Source organism: Pleurodeles waltl, chromosome 11 (genome assembly GCF_031143425.1).
Source record: "Pleurodeles waltl isolate 20211129_DDA chromosome 11, aPleWal1.hap1.20221129, whole genome shotgun sequence".
NCBI classification, from domain to species: Eukaryota; Metazoa; Chordata; class Amphibia; order Caudata; family Salamandridae; genus Pleurodeles; species Pleurodeles waltl.
In genome coordinates, this window is record NC_090450.1 from 617,109,979 (window position 1) to 617,126,363 (window position 16,385).

Genomic DNA, 16,385 nt, shown 5'->3' on the forward strand with positions numbered 1-16,385 from the left:
TAAAAAAGTAATGGCTGATTGGTGAAATTACCCCCAGTTGCTTCTGAAACTCCTGATGTTCATCCTTGAAGGAGCGCTCCATGAAGATTTTGATGGCCTCCTTCTCACATTCAGCGTGCACGTCTAGAAACACTTTCACTGTTGCTGTTGGGAATTTTACTCGCTGCCTCATCTCCTTCTCGTAGTGAGCTAAAGCCTCCTGGACTGCTGCAGAGTTCTCAATCTTTGCCAAAGCAAGGACGGTGTTCTCTATGCAAGGCACTGTCCCGCTGCGAATGGCATCCACGTAAGTTAGTGCCAAGTTTGCCAAAACTGAAAGAAACCCATAACATCAAATCATAGATACCTTGAAAACCGATGGCCAATTATTTTGATCCCACATATTATACCGCATCATACAATTGAAAGTTGGGGCTTAAATAATCACAACTTTTTAACAACTCTTCATTCGGTTTTACAAGGGCCAGCATTAACACTGCACAACTGTAATAAACCATGGCCCAGCCATCGTAATAAAAGATGAACTTTCAAATGTGTAAGCCCCATCCTTAACTACCCCAACTACCCTATATCACCCAATAGATCAACTACTTCCTCAACCTTTCCTAGAAATCAACTGGAGGAAGAAAGAATATCACAATCCAAAACAACACACACACTTACGTATGGGAACCGCAGCTGTGCCAAGTACCAACACAAGAGACCTTTAGTCTAATTGACGAAAGGAACTGAATCTTGGGAGATACATCAAAGCTCTACTTTTCACTAACCAATATGTAAGAGGTACACAAATTGCCAAACAATTGTCTCTATATTGCATATGCCACTGTGTCCCAGAGTTTCAGCAACCATGTCAACTGTTTCTTGGCGACAATGCTATTTAGCTACCCTGGGATGATCATGTACATTAGAATGAGCTATGATGGGTGTCAACTCTGTTCAAAGTGACCATGGTAGTATCACCAGGTCTACTTTGCCTCTCATCAAAGGAAGGTTCTAAGATAAAATGAAGAAAAAAAGGATTACATAGTTTTTGTAAAACCAATGTGGGTATTAATTATCTCTGATCAAACAGGAGGGATCTTGGCTAGATGTCAGTGGCTCATACATGAAAATTATATACAGGGTTCTATTTAAGAACTCTTTGTCCCTGGCCTTTTATGGTGAGATTGGCCTCTGATAATTCTGCTATGCGCTACACTTTTTTTTATTTTATTAAGAATGAAATGCACTTTCTCTTTACATGTCCAATATACACTTCACTGAATTCCAAGAGTAGATACTTTAGCCATTATTTCCTCGAAGTGGGGAGAAGGAAGGTTGGACTCTATCTAACAATACCAAAGATTTTGAAATGCAATACTGTATTGCTAGTTATATTTTAAAACCTTGAAATCTGATAAAGGCAAGAATATTACTTATGTTTCCTAGCGTCTTCACTGAAAATGATGTTCATTTTATTGCAGGTGTCATCATATACAATTGAATCAGGGGGTCTGAAAATTGTCCTAGACACAAAGATCTTGGGTTTCAGATGGTGCTCCATGACATTTTATAGAATCTTTTGTAGGAGTTATCAGACCATATTTGGAGTGGGAGGAGGACGGGGGTGGGGTTGAGGGCACAGTGAGTAAACAGACGCTACTGGGTCACAACCGTGGAGCTTTACATCGTTTGCCTCTGATGTCACAAACATGAGAGGACAATAAAATCTGTTTCTGTGCAGAAACTCCGCAGTTGTACTAGTACAATACCCTTGTGAATAGCCAATAATTGTAAGCTTACACAAATGTGTAATGCAGAGACTATGCCTCAGAGAACACGCTGAAAAACATAATTTGTGGAAAATAGACTTAAACACGCTGTTCTCCACTGGAGTAGATACGTTCCTCTCCAATATTAAACAAACAATATGAGCAATGTAAGAAAGCCAGCAGACTTCTAGTTCTGCATTTAAAACAAATAGAGTTGCCCCGAAATTTACTGCCACTCCAAGCTCGAGAAAAAAACTCACTCAAATCCTGGGAGAATATGGAAAATTCTACAAGTCTCTATATACGACTGACATTCACAATGTGTGCCAGACATTTGAGAACAACTTTTTTATGGGCCTTACTCTACCACAATTGGGTAGCAAAGTGGTTGATCTGCTACAATCAGACATTACTGAAGATTCAATTATTGAGGTAATTAAATCAACATCATTGTGAAGCCAGAAGAGGGCAGCTTGCCAGCTGAATTCTCAGAAGCTGACTGGAGATCGTCTAGGCCCATTGCTGTGCAAGGTACTTAAAAATGCAGATGAGACCAACGCATGTTCCCAGAATTCAACAGAGCGAGGATCATCCTGCTCCTTAAACCCGACAAAAATCCACATCGTAGCTGCAGGCCTATCTCGTTTATTAATTATGATGATTAGATTTTAGCATAGTCCATCAGCAGGTGAAACTGACACCCGTCCTAATTAATAGGAACCAGGTTGGTTTTGTCATGGATTGTTCCTCAAGCCATCATATGAGAATCCTTTTTCATTTGTCCTAGCAAATCAAGGATAATTATGATAACTATATTGCCATGTTTCTTGTTGCGGAAAACGCTTTTGAGCTTTTCGAATGCCCTTACCTTTCCAGGAGCCTGGCAGAGCTGGTTCTAAAAAAGAGTTAATTTGAAAAATCTAGACAGTTTTAGCTGTGGCAAAAAATGCTTATCCTGGGGAAGTGGAGACAACGTCTGCCTCCGACCAACACTAACAGGCGCCAAGGCAGCATTGCTTGAGAAAATAATATATCACTTAGCTGATCTGTCACAGATATCACACTATCTGGTCTCCCTTCATGCTCTCCCTGTCATAAGATATGGTTATATCTTTCTTTTGAATATGTTTCTTACTCTTAAGAAAGGGTATTGTGTTCTGAAGCATGAATAAGGAAAATGTTACCCAGTCAGCAACTGTTTGTGGCATGTAGTGCTGCAGATTCACATGCTCTGCATACTTCCGCCATCTGGTGTGGGGTCCGGTAGGCTGCAAGTTGTTTTTGTTTGAAAAGTCTTTCGAGTCATGGGGCATAGTGACTACTCCTCTTGCTTGCAATGCGCATGATCCTTGACTCCATGTTCATATTGTTTTCCCGCTGGCGGTAATGAATGGGGTGTAATACAAAAGTAGATAAACTAAATGATCATGTGTGACAATGTGTATTTCTGTACTGTAACAACCATAGGTGAATGGGAAGGCGAGTGAGCACATGTGAATCTACATTAATACATGCCACAAACAGATGCTTACTGAGTAAGTAACATTTTCTGTTTGATGGCATGTGTAGCTGCAGATACACATGCTCTGCATAGACTGAAAAGCTGTGTTGCCATAAAAGCAGTGGCTAACCTGTGGGTACGTAGAACTGCCTGTCCTACATTGGCTTGCTGGCATGCTAAAACATCCACAGAATAATGTTTAGTGAAAGTGTGTGGTGTTGACCATGTAGCTGCCTTACAAATATCAGCTATAGGTATGTTAGCCAGAAATGCCACAAATGCTCATTTTGTATGTGCTGAATGTGCTCTAGGAGTATGAATACATTTAACAATCCATCTTGCTATAGTAGATTTAGTAATAGGGTTACCTTTATGTGGTGGAGAAAAAGCTCAAAAAGTTGTTTTGTCTTCGTAAAATTTGTAGTTCTATCAATATAGAACATAAGCGCTCTTTTCACATCTAACATGTGTAGGGCTCTCAGCAATTGAATCAAGTTTTGAGAAAAAAATGGCAATTCAGTAGTTTGATTTACATGAAATTGAGACACAACCTTAAGTAGAAATGTTAGGTTAGTATGAAGAACCACCTTACCTTTATGTACCTGAAAAAGAAATGGTTCTTGCAATGCTGATGTCTGAATCTCACTCACACGTCTCAGGGAAGTGGATGCAACTAATAAGGCTACCTTCCGCAATAGAAACTGTAAAAGAAATGAGTGCGTTGGTTCAAAGGGTGGTCCCATAAGTCTGATGAGTACTACATTTAGATTCCAAGAAGGAACTGGAGGTAGTCTTGGTGGTATTACCCTTTTTAGTTCTTCCATAAACGCCTTTACGACAGGAGGAAAAAAAAGAGAAGAACATTGGCTGTTCTGTAGATAAGCAGCTATGGCTGCTAAATGTAACCTTATAGAGGTATATGCTAAATTAGCTTTTTGCAAATGAAGAAGGTACAAAATAATATTTTGTGTAGACATTTGCAAAGGGTTACAGTTTTGAGAAATACCAGCAGTGAACAAAACACTTGCACTTAGCTGCATAACAAGCTCTAGTGGATGTTTTGCATGCTTCTTTAAGAATGTCTATACATTCTTGAGGTAAATGTAAATACCCAAATTCTATGACTTCAGGAGCCAAATTGCAAGATTCAAGTCCTTGGGGTTTGCATGTCTGATTTGGCCTTTGTTTTGAGTGAGAAGGTCCAGGTGTAGAGGAAGCTTCTCGTGTGGTACCACTGACAGATCTGGTAGCGTGGTGAACCATGGTTGTCTTGCCCATGTGGGTGCCACCAGTATCACTGAGAGAGATTTGTCTGAGTTTCCGAATCACATATGGAAGAACAGGGAGAGGTGGAAAAGTGTAGTAAAATATACCTGACCAGTTCATCCATACAGCATTGCCCTCTGGCTGTGGGTGAGGAAAACTGGAGGCGAAGTCTGGGCATTTTGTGTTTTATTTTCTTGCAAATAGATCTGTCTGGAACACCCCATTTTTAGAAATAGGGTTGGAGGTCTCTGAGGTAGATTTCCTATTTGTGGACTTGTTGCGGCGTCCTGCTGAGGAGGTCAGCAAAAGTGTTGTGTGACCCTGGTAGGTGTTCTGCTAACAGGCAAATGTTGTGACAAATGGCTCAGTGCCAAATTGTCTGTGTAATGCAAGACAGCTGTAATGAATGTGCCCCCGTTTCTGCAGATAAAACATGGGTGTCATGTTATCAGTGCACATAATGACTACTTTTTTTTTTTAGATGTGTGACAAAGGCTTTGGGTCCTAGATGAACTGCCAGCATCTCCAGATTGTTGATGTGGAAATGTTTGTACACATGATCCCAAAGACCATGTATTGTAAGGTTATGGAGATGAGCACTCCATCTCATCTGAGAAGCGTCTCTTGTCAGAATGACAGGTAACAGGGTGTAAAAATGGCTGCCCTTTGGAAAGATTGGTTTTGTTCTACCACTGCAGAGAGCGAAAGCCAGTAGGAGGCTGAATGTGTAATTGAGGCTGTTTGGCTTGGAGCTGTTGCTTCATCTTGTGAAGAATTGGTTCTGGCGGATTTTTCGGGACTGAAAGGGATTTCAGATTGAGTTTTTTTGTTTTTACTGTAAAGCAGGTTTGCTTTTCAATGCCGAAGATGTTAGTGCTGGTGCAGGCAGTCTTTTGGCACCAAAGCAGTGGACACCAAATGTGTTGATGTTTAAGGCTCCAGAGGCACCACGCATGGCTAGGTACGGAAGCTGTGTTTTTTTTATTTATGTTTTGGTGCTGAGTCTGAGGGCGGGGCATCCAAACCAACTTTGATGCCTGCCATGGCCAGAAAGCAGTGGCAGCCTGATTGTTTCCGTTTCTGAAGTTGGTCTTTTGGGTGGAGCAGGGGCATGTTTACTCACTGCATGTTGACCCGGAGGGATCTCCTTCATTCCCAGAGTCATTTTTGGCCTCTGAATCTAAATCTTGGATCGAAAACGCCTCTTCTTCAGTGGCTGATGTCTCTTGAATCTTCTGCTCTGTGTCTGACATGATGTCTTGAATCCCAAAAATATTGGGTGTTTCCTCCAATTCTTGCCTCTGCATTTTGCATTGACGAGCTCTTCAGTCTCGCAGAGTTTTCTTTGACTGGTAGGCCTCACAGTCTTCTTCTCTGTGTTCCGGCAACAGACCGAAGTTACAGACCTGATGGGTCCGAGAGAATATGAAGTGACGTTTCGGACAGAAACTGAATGGTGTCCGTGCCATCAGTTTTTCATTCTCCAGTATGATGAATGGAGAAAAATGGCTACCCTACGGGCGCGGCCCCCAAAGGCCTCGATAGAAAAAGTCACTTATATAGTGTTCCTTTGAGCCCGGAATGCAACAAAGAATGTCACTATGAAAAACAATACTGATGTGTTTGGAGAGGTTCTCCCAAACCAAAGAGTCCTATGAAAGTCTCAGACTGGAGCTCCGAGAGAACACAACCGGACCCAAGAGCAGAAGAAAACAATCTGAACATGGAGTTGAGGATCATGCACATTGCAAGCAGGAGGAGGAGTAACTATGTCCTGTGACTCTAAAGACTTTTCGACCATAACAACTTGAAAGCTTCCGGACCCAACAATAGATGGCAGAAATATGCAGAGAATGCGTATCTACAGCTACACATGCCATCAAACTAATTATTTTCATACATGTTGCTAGTGTAAATCATGTATGTATGAACTCCACCTCGTCTGCGTGGTCACCCAGGATTTTTCACCTTTAGCTGACCCTATATTTTTGATGGCTTTAGAACTTTGTACACTTCACCCTGCTAACTGGTAGTAAAGTGCTTGTGCTCCCCCTTTTAAAGATGGTTAAATAGTTTTATTCTGAACTGGAAACTTTAACTTGGCTATAAGTCCCTAATATATGGCATAGAAAGTGTACCCATGGTCTGCATGTTAAATGACACTAGTGGATTGCAGCACCAATTGTCGCATCCACTACACTAGCAGTGCAAACATGGCGTCAGGCCTACCCTGTGCAGCCTGACTGTAGGAGTGTAAAGCTGCAAATCGATCTGTCAAAATATATCCTTTTGATAGGTAAAAGCCTTCCTTTTAACTAGTATAAGTCAACCCTCTGAAGGCCTTGTAGCCGAGAAGTCAGGGTGCATGGCATTTAGAAATAGGACATGTCAAAATGTAATGTCAACACATTCTTACAGTTATTAACATTCCAAAGCTATTTTTATTGTAAGAACACTCAAAATCTATTTTCATTATAGGAAGGCTGGCTTGCCCATACAGAAACACTGGGAAACAATATTAAATACTAAGGGCCCAAATAACATAGACAAACTTATACCTGAAGTCAAAGTTTAGACCTGAAGTCTAAGTGTGGTACTCACAAAGGGACTTATGAGTACTATCTTTACACCTATGAAAGTTCTGCACTTGGGGTGTAAACTCCATCCCAAGTGTGAAACCTCTGCAGGCATAAAGATACTACTTGTAAGTTCCTTTGTGAATATCAAACTTAGGGACTCATTACGAGCCTGGAGGTCATGAGACTAGCCTCACGGTGACAGTTGGATATTCTCATTCAGGCGGTCTGACTGCCACATTAAGACACTGGCGGTCAGACCACCAGGGTGCCGCCGTCCCCACCAAAAACATGGTTCCAGACGGGCTGACAGCAGTCTGAGTAGTTAGTGCAGCCTTGGCGGCGCTGCACTCTGCACTGCCATGCTGATTACAACTCAACTTTTCACCAACCTTTTCATGGTGGAGACCCCGCAATGAAAAGGCTGGTGGAAAGCCAGTGTAGGGGGCCACAGGTGTGCCTCTGCACTGCCCATTGCTTTATCCACTTAGACACTCAAAGCCCAAGTTTAGTGTGGCTGAAGATTTTCAAAATCTTGAAAATGCGCAGACACATGGCATTTGAAACCTATTTGCAATAAGACAAACAGGAGTTACTGAAAAAGGGAGTAGGGTTGGGCCGCGGAACCTTTACTCCAATGGTTAGGGAGGAGCCAGGAGTCACACAAACCTACTAGGTAGTGCCAGGCATAAATGTGACACCTGGAGACACCCACTTGAAAACACTTCTTGGACCTGCAAATTATCAGAATAGCTCCGGACCTCCTGCATGACTTGAGAGGAGCCCTGAAGGACTGGACCTGCTCCCTCTTGTACCCAGGACATACAAGTGTACTCCAAGGGTCAGTTGGATGATCTCCTGTGTGGCTATAAGGAAACAACAAGCTGCAAGTTGCCTTCTTCTGGAAGCACCCAGCTGACCAGTGGCAACTGGGCCTGGAATCGACCTTGCTGTTGGCCTCTGCCTGACACCCTGAGGTCACCAAGTGCCTCCCTGGTGGTCTTGGGGGGGCCTTAGAAGTTTGTTCCTTTGGTTGATGTAAAAGACTAAGGGCCTGATTGAGATCATGGAGGACAAGTTACTCCTTCACAGTGGTGATGGATATCCCACACGCTGAAATCAAATTCCATAAATGCTACAGGATTTCATTTTCAGTGGTTGGGACATCCGTCACCGTTGTGATGGAGTAACTTGTCTGTCAATTTCTAAATCAGACCATACGTCAGAAGGTAAATTCTTTGACCAGGGTGAACCTGGTTATCATACCCAACCTGCGCTTTACAGTCAGCCTCAAATTATGCCTAGGTCCCGGCCTACCGCGACCAATGACTGTCATTTGTGCTTTGTGCTTTTCGTGTTATGTCTACTTAAAACTTTAAAAATTCATATCTCCAGTTCTCCATATGGATTGGGTCAACATTGTGGTGTTATTTTGTTTATTGAACCGTACTCTTATCTCATTCTGTATGGGATTTGTATTGTTTTACATTATGACTTTAACCCCTTGGGTGCCTTGGACGAAACAGTTACGTCCTGGGCAGCACAGCTCGGGTGCCCAGGACTGACCGTTACGTCCTGCACCCAGCTCATGGGGGGAGCGCTAGCGCTCCCCCATGAGCATAGGGCAGGAATGGAAGGGGAATCGCTTCCCCTTTCACCACCCCGCCTCCCTTCCCCAGTGACGTCTGATGACATCAGCAAGGGTCGCTCCCCTCGGGGGCAAATTTATTTTAGGCCGTTTCTGCCTCCCTGGGGGGGCAGATCGGCCTATTTTAATTAGGCCAATCTGCCCCCAAGGGGGGCAGAAACCACTAGGCAGCAGGGAGTTTTTTATTTTTTACAGATGGGCAGCAACCCCTGGAGGGGCACATTTATTTTAGGCTATTTCTGCTCCCCTTGGTGGAAGATCTGCTGATTTTTAATAGTCCAATCTGCCCGGAGGGGGGCCAGAAACCACTTAGGCACCAGGGAAAGATGTGTGTGTTTTGTTTGGGGGATCAGCCCCTTGGGCAAGGGTCACTCCCCATGTAGGCACATTACTGTTGGCCATTTCGGCCCCTCTTGGGCACAGATCAGCCTATTTTTCTAAGGTCCATCAAAGCCCAACAGACACCAGGGAAGAATTCTATTTAAAAAAAAAAAAAAAGAGGGTGGGGGTATGGCCCTACCCCCACCACAAATAAATGGGGATAAAGTTGTTCTGCCCAACAGTGGGCAGATGGGGCAAATACCACGATCCACTCTGCGGGGAGGGCAGAAAGCCTACTAGATGCCAGTGAATTACAAATAAAAAATAGTGGGGTGGTGGCTACCAACCAGTATGGGTATGGTTATGCCTACAACCCAACTGAAGGGGGTAACAGTCTTTCAACTCTCCCCCCGCACACTAAAAGATCTTATCCAAACGGCAAGCAAGAGGACATTTGATTATTTTGGGTTTTGATTTCACATTTGGGCCATGAGAGTCCCATTTGGAATGGTGAGGGTTGCACTTTTTGGACTTTGGGACGCTGCCATGTAGAAAAGTCTATGAGACCTAGACACATCTGAAAACCAAACATCTGGATGAGTCCAGGCTGGTGTGCTTCACATGCCCCCTGCACCATTTTCTTACCAACAATGTCCTGCAAACCTCCAACTTGAAATCACACATTTTCCCACATTTTTGTGATGGAACTTCCCGGAATCTGCAGGAATCCACAAAATTCCTACCACCCAGCATTGTCATATTTATACCAATACAAATTCTGCCCCACTTGTCAGCCTAAAAATTTTTTTTTTCAAACTGACCTTTTGGACCCGCTTTAGTTCCCCCTCATTTTTGACATATTTTTGTCTCTTCCCTGTCACAGTCACTTGGCCCACCTGCACAAATGAGGTATAATTTTTACTGGGAAGCTGAGGGGAACGTTGGGTGATGAGAAATCTGTGCTGGTGTAGTGATCCCAAACAGAAATGTGGGGAAAATGTGATGTTTAGCTGAATTTGAGGTTTGCTGAGGATTCTGGGTAGGAAAACACTGGGGGATCCACGCAAGTCACACCATCCTGGACTCGGTAGTCTGGTTTTCAGAAATGTTTGGGTTTGGTAAGTTTCCAAAGATGGCTGCTGAGCCCAGGAGCAAAAACACAGGTGCCCTCCGCAAAAACAGGTAGTTTTGTATTTGATCATTTTGATGTGTCCACATAGTGTTTTGGGGCATTTCCTGTCGCGGGCACTAGGTCTACCCACACAAGTGAGGTATAATTTTTATTGGGAGATCTGGGGAACGCTGGGTTGAAGGAAGTTCGTGGCTCCCCTCAGATTTCAGAACTTGGCAGCACCGAAATGTGAGGAAAAAGTGTTTTTTGCCAAATTTTGAGGTTTGCTAAGGATTCTGGGTAACAGAACCTGATGAGACGCCACAAGTAACCCCATCCTGGGTAACAGTAGGTGTCTAGTTTTCAGAAGTATACAGGTTTGCTAGGTTTTTCTAGGTGCCAGGTGAGCTAGAGGCCAAAATCCACAGTGAAAATGTGATGTGTCCATGTTGTGTTTTGGGGTGTTTGCTGTCGCGGGCACTGGGGAGAGTTCCACAAGTCACCCCATCCTGGATTCCCCTAGGTGTCTAGTTTTCCAATATGCACAGGTCTGGTAGGTTTCCCTTGCTGCCGGCTGAGCTAGAGACCAAAATCTACAGCTAGGTACTTTCCCAAAAATTTGATTTGTCCATGTTGCATTTCCTGTCGCGGGCATTATGCCTACCCACGCAAGTCAGGTACCATTTTTGTCGGGAGACTTGGGGGAACACAGAATAAATGAACAAGTGTTATTGCCCCATTTTTTTTCTTCCAAATCTAAGACAGTGTGTAAAAAAGACGCCTATTTGAGAAATGCCCTGTAATTCACATGCTAGTATGGAGACCCTGGAATTCAGAGATGTGCAAATAACCACTGCTTCTCAACACCTTATCTTGTGCCCATTTTGGAAATACAAAGGTTTCCTTGATACCTATTTTTCACTCTTTATATTTCACCAAATGAATTGCTGTATACCCGGTATACAATGAAAGCAATGGCAAGGTGCAGCTCCTTTATGGCTCTGCATACCTAGGTTTCTTGATGAACCTACAAGCCCTATATATCCCCACAACCAGAAGAGTCCAGCAGATGTAACGGTATATTGCTTTAAAAAATCTGCCATAGCTGGAAACATTTATAGAAGAAAACGTGGACAAAAATGGTCTATTTTTTTCACCTCAATTTCATTATATTTTAATTTTAGCTGTTACTTTCTGTAGGAAAACCTTGAAGGGTCTACACAAATGACACCTTGCTGAATTCAGAGTTTTGTCTACTTTTTAGAAATGTTTAGGTGTCCGGTTTCTAGCATTGGTTTTACACCCATTTCTGTCACTAAGTGGAAGGAGGCTAAAAGCACCAAAAATTGTAAAAATGTGGTATGTCCAAAATGCCAAAGTTGTGTTGAAAAATTTGTTTTTCTGATTTAAGTCTGCCTGTTCCTAAAAGTGGAGAAGATGGTGATTTTATCACTGCAAATCCTTTGTTGATGCCTTTTTCAGGGAAAAAGCCACAATCCTTCTTCTGCAGCCCTTTTTTCCCATTAAAAAAAAAACTAAATGTTTGCTGTACTTTGACTAATTTCTTGGTCCCCTCCAGGGGAACCCACAAACCATGGGTACCTCTAGAATCCCTAAGATGTTGGAAAAATAGGACGCAAATTTGGCATGGGTAGCTTATGTGGACAAAAATGTATGAGGGCCTAAGCTCAGACTGCCCCAAATTGCCAAAAAAAGGCCTAGCACCTTAGGGGGAAAAGGCCTGGCAGTGAAGGGGTTAATACTGTTTTGGTGCTGCAGATTGCCATAAATTAGGCCTATATGCTCTGTGCCCTATTTATCATATGGGTAGGGGGTGATATTAGCACAGGTTAAGTTAGTAACTTTGAGGATTCATCCTGAAAAGGATTGTAATTATTCCTTGTAGTAGGTAGTTACCCACCCCAAATAGCAACCCAATTTCTTACAGTGTATAAAACATTATTTCATAGCTGGATTTTTAGAAGCCGTTGCCGTGGTTGTCCTCCTACACTGTTGAATTTTACCAAATAACACCCAACACATAACTACTGACAGGTATGTTATTATCTTAGTTATTAAAACTCTGTAATTTAAATTGTACTGTCTGTAGCATAGGATCCCAAACGGTGTCCTTTTCATCCGCATTTCCGATCTTCTCTCATTCAGTTGTATTGGCATACAAACTGAACAGAGATGTAAGAATTACAACAAAAAGTGGTGGTGTCAGGTGCTACTTTTAGACAACAAAATCAAACAACAGCTGTACATCAACATTCCGTATCTTTAGAAAGGGTTTGTGGTTGTTCTCTTTGCAGGCAGCTCTCTAGACACATCCCTTGCGTAGAGTGATGCTTCTCACAGCAGGTTAGTCTCTAGCCTGGAGCATGCAAGATAGTGGCACAAAAAGGGGTGAGGTTTATGCATCTGGCAGTCACCACTTACCTTCTACTAGATGGCAGTGTTAAGGAGAACTAATCAGCAGTTCCCTGCAAAGCAAAAGGTCTACTTGTCTAAAGCAGCTATCTCTCCACTCCTCTCACTTTGTTGTACAGGTTAGGGGTGGTAAAAAACTTGAGTTCTGTCCACATTCTGCTCTCCGCTGTGTGGCGGAGTTTTTTCTGACACGCGGCTCATCAATGGTAAGTTGGTGAGTGCAAACAAAAATTGGTGTCCCGGTGCGCGATATTTGGGCGCTTGAAGGGCACTCTGCAACATTTGCGCAGATTGGTCGCACAAGATCATGATTGTTCGCATTGGAAAAGCTGCCGATTGGGTAAAAAATCTACTTACGCAGCAGCAAAATTAATTTGAACAGCAGTGCTCTCTGACATGCTCTGTGGTACCGTTTGTGCTGATTTCTCAACGTGGAACAAGCTCCCAGTGCTAAAAATCAGCACAGGAAGCAGGTGCACTGATTTTGCTGACTTGTGGAACTCTGCAGAATCTTGCTGAGTTTTTGTGAAACTTCATAGAAGTCTGCGGAGTGAAACTCCATGAGTTCTGACCATGTCCTACAATGGGTCCATCCCCTCCCAGTTTCAGAAATGACAACAATAAACCTGCACTGCCTGGGAATACAACCTCACCTCCATATTGTGCAAAGCCAGGCATATGATATCCAAAATATTTCCCACAGATTGCTGTTACTCTGGATAACTTACAGTAGGCTACATACACACAAATACACTCAACAAACCATTAAGATGTCAGCCTTATGAGCTGGGTAAATGTATGGAAGCAGAACTTTACATGTGTGGGGCAGCAGGGCTCCACTCTAATGATAAAGATGAAAAGGTCTGGCCACAATGAGTTCACAAATCACAGTATACTGCCACAACCACTCTGTATACTAAAACCAGGATATGGACAGTAGTCCGGGGCCAGTCAATGATGGTACACTTGGCTTGCCCCTCCCGGTCTCCTCACCAATTCAGGACTTTACTCCTGTCCAGGGGTAGCCCTAGGCACACATGCACATGCTATAATGGCGTGATACTAGGGTCAGAAACTAAAGGTCAGGCACTCACAACAGGGGACCTTGACTGTGCGCAATTCAGGAAACATTCCACGCCTAACAGGAGGCATCCGTGAAATTTTTGTGCTGAGGCCTCTGGGGCAAAACAAGAGTTTGGTTGCTAATGCGTTTGCATTCAGTATGTAAAATGAAAAATATTCTACCTACTGAATCAGCCTTGCAATGACTACACACCACTCTACAAGACTGAAGAGAGCTAGCCCTACAGTCTTCAGATCATAAATGCTCAGAAAGTATCTGCGCCATTAAATAGTATGATACCAATTTTCCTAGAGTATTTATTAAGGGTTTTTGTTATACACTATAAAGCCACCTTGTGGTCTTCTTGTGGTGCTAAGTAACAATGACTTTGAAAATTCATGGCAGCATGTCAGAACCTCATGCGGCCTGTAAGGTTAAAGGAGAAGTTACATGCATACTCTTTAAGGTTATAACTCATTTTAAAGGTCCCAAAAACTGAGGAGAGATCGCATCATGAAACTTACGTTTCCCAGTCACTGGATGTCCGCCTTCAATAGTTTTAGTTCGACATTCCCGAAAGATAAATAGGCAGAACTCTTTTGTCTGTGTAATGAATTCGGGTTCTAGGTCATTCTCACTGAGCTCCTCCAGTCTCTTCAGATTTTTCTTATTTGTAGGCCGATCAAAAACAAAGCATTTCCTGCCAGGAAAGTAAAATCTGATGCACTCTCGTGGAAGGTTTAATTTTGATACTTTTGAACTATTGCCTGTATAATGAAAAATTAATAGCAAGTCAGATATATCAAACTTACAGGATGGCAAGATATGTTTTGGACAAAGCAGGAAGGAGAACCTTGATAAAACCGAACATTGATTGACAGAAAAGACCCCAAAGACAAACATTTGAAAGGTTTCTTTAAAGCAGCAAGAAAAACTAAATAAATAAATGGGCTTAATACAACAAGATCATTCTTGATAAGTGCCCCTAAACTGCTAGAACTTTCTTCTGAATACTGATACTGACAGAAAGACTTCACTGACTGAGCTTCTCCCCATTTACTGAAGAACCCGCTTAATAAACACAAGACCACACACCACAGCTTGTGTAATATCTATAAGAAGGTAGCCATAAGTCAGTGGATAGACCGTAGATGTATTGAGACACAAGGGCCCTGATTTATACTTTTTTTGTGCCGCATTTGCATCAATTTTTTTTTACGTAACAGCAGTGTAAACTTACAAAATACAAAATTGTATTTTGGAAGTTTGTGCCGTTTTTGCATCAAAAAATGACGCAAATGCCACACAAAAAAGGTATAAATCAGGGCCAAGGATTTCAAACTTGGGTTTGCCTCTATACATAGCAGAGTAAATTACAGGTTACAGAAGAGATGACTTTCTCTTCCTGCTTAATGATGTATGTTCTGAAGCCCTACAGCTTACTTAAGCTGTGCCAGACCCTACTCAGGTACCATGGGCAGGCAAGGGCTACCGGGCCTCAAGAGTTGAGGAGTTGAGGTTGTTTACCACTGCTGTCCCTGGGCTCTGCAAGCTAGGCCAAGTGCAACATATAACGCATTTGTCCCTGAGGGCTGTGAGGGCAAGCATTCACAGGCTTTTTGGGGAGGTACTGTGGGGCTGATCCAGCTCTGCACACAACAATCAACCAAAAACACTATGATAGTAATGTTTAACCCAGTGCTTGTCTTTACAAGAATGAAAGTACTTTGATCACAGTTGGTATAAATGCTACACACATCAGGAAACATACAGTTCAGCAATCCTGAGAGCACTCCCATTTGGTCTATACACCCACCCCGCTCCCTCTATTCCTGCACTTGGATAGTCCCTCTAGCTTTGGGTTCCCAGTCTTGCTGGCAATCAGAGTGGTGTGAATTAAGGTCAAGCACAATCAGTAAAAGCAGACAGCTCAACTGTTCTCAGTCTTTTATGATTCCATATCCCCCACTTGGGTACGCAATATACTTAAGAAGCTCTTGTGTTGCTGTTTTGTGCCCACACAGCCCTACCATGAACATTGGTGTGATCCGCAAGGTACACAAACTGGAGCCGGGTGCAGGTTGCATTATGCAAAACACTTGCAAAGCCCTTCTGGCAGAGGTTGCAACACCAAGCCTCAATCAGATCAGCATTGACTTTGGCGGATCACTGATGTAGCCTCCTTTGAGTAGATACACCCACAAATCAGTCAGTCAGCAGTATGGATCGACTGCGGCCATGGCTAGACTGAAAGTAGGTGTATGCCCCTCTGGGCCCAGGGTAGTCAGATAGATACATTCCATGTTCAGGTCAATATCAATGCAGCCTACATCCAGGCCTACGGTGGTTGGGCAGATAAATCCCACTAGACCTATGGAGATCTGGTAGATGTAGCCATCAATTCTCTGATAGATGCAGGCCCTGTCCAAGACTTCTACACTCTGGCCAGTGCAGCCCCATTTGGGCCTACTGTGTTGCAGTTCCTGACTAGGGGTACCTACAGGCAAGAGGATCTTCCCTAGATCACCATCAAGGGTGTTAGAACAATATATTACGTTTTTAATATAAATATATTGAATCAAAAATATTGCTAATATGGATATACCTTGTCACAGTATATCTTTGTCAGGAATATTGTTTTTTTGGTATATAATATTGTTTCAAATAATACGATTTCATTTAATATTGTTCACCTAAATATATATGTACAGT

At 42.9% G+C, this 16,385-nt stretch overlaps 1 protein-coding gene across 1 annotated transcript in view; it reads right to left on the reverse strand.

Moving 5' to 3' along the window:
* The window catches only part of LOC138265930 (guanylate-binding protein 1-like), a 149,357-nt gene that overhangs the window by 58,528 nt on the left and 74,444 nt on the right, over window positions 1-16,385 (reverse strand). The window contains exons 6-7 of the mRNA XM_069214126.1: window positions 14,198-14,440; window positions 32-312 (exon numbers count right to left, since the gene is read on the reverse strand). Of these exons, the coding sequence (XP_069070227.1) occupies window positions 32-312; window positions 14,198-14,440 (524 nt within the window). The remainder of the gene's footprint in view (window positions 1-31; window positions 313-14,197; window positions 14,441-16,385) is intronic.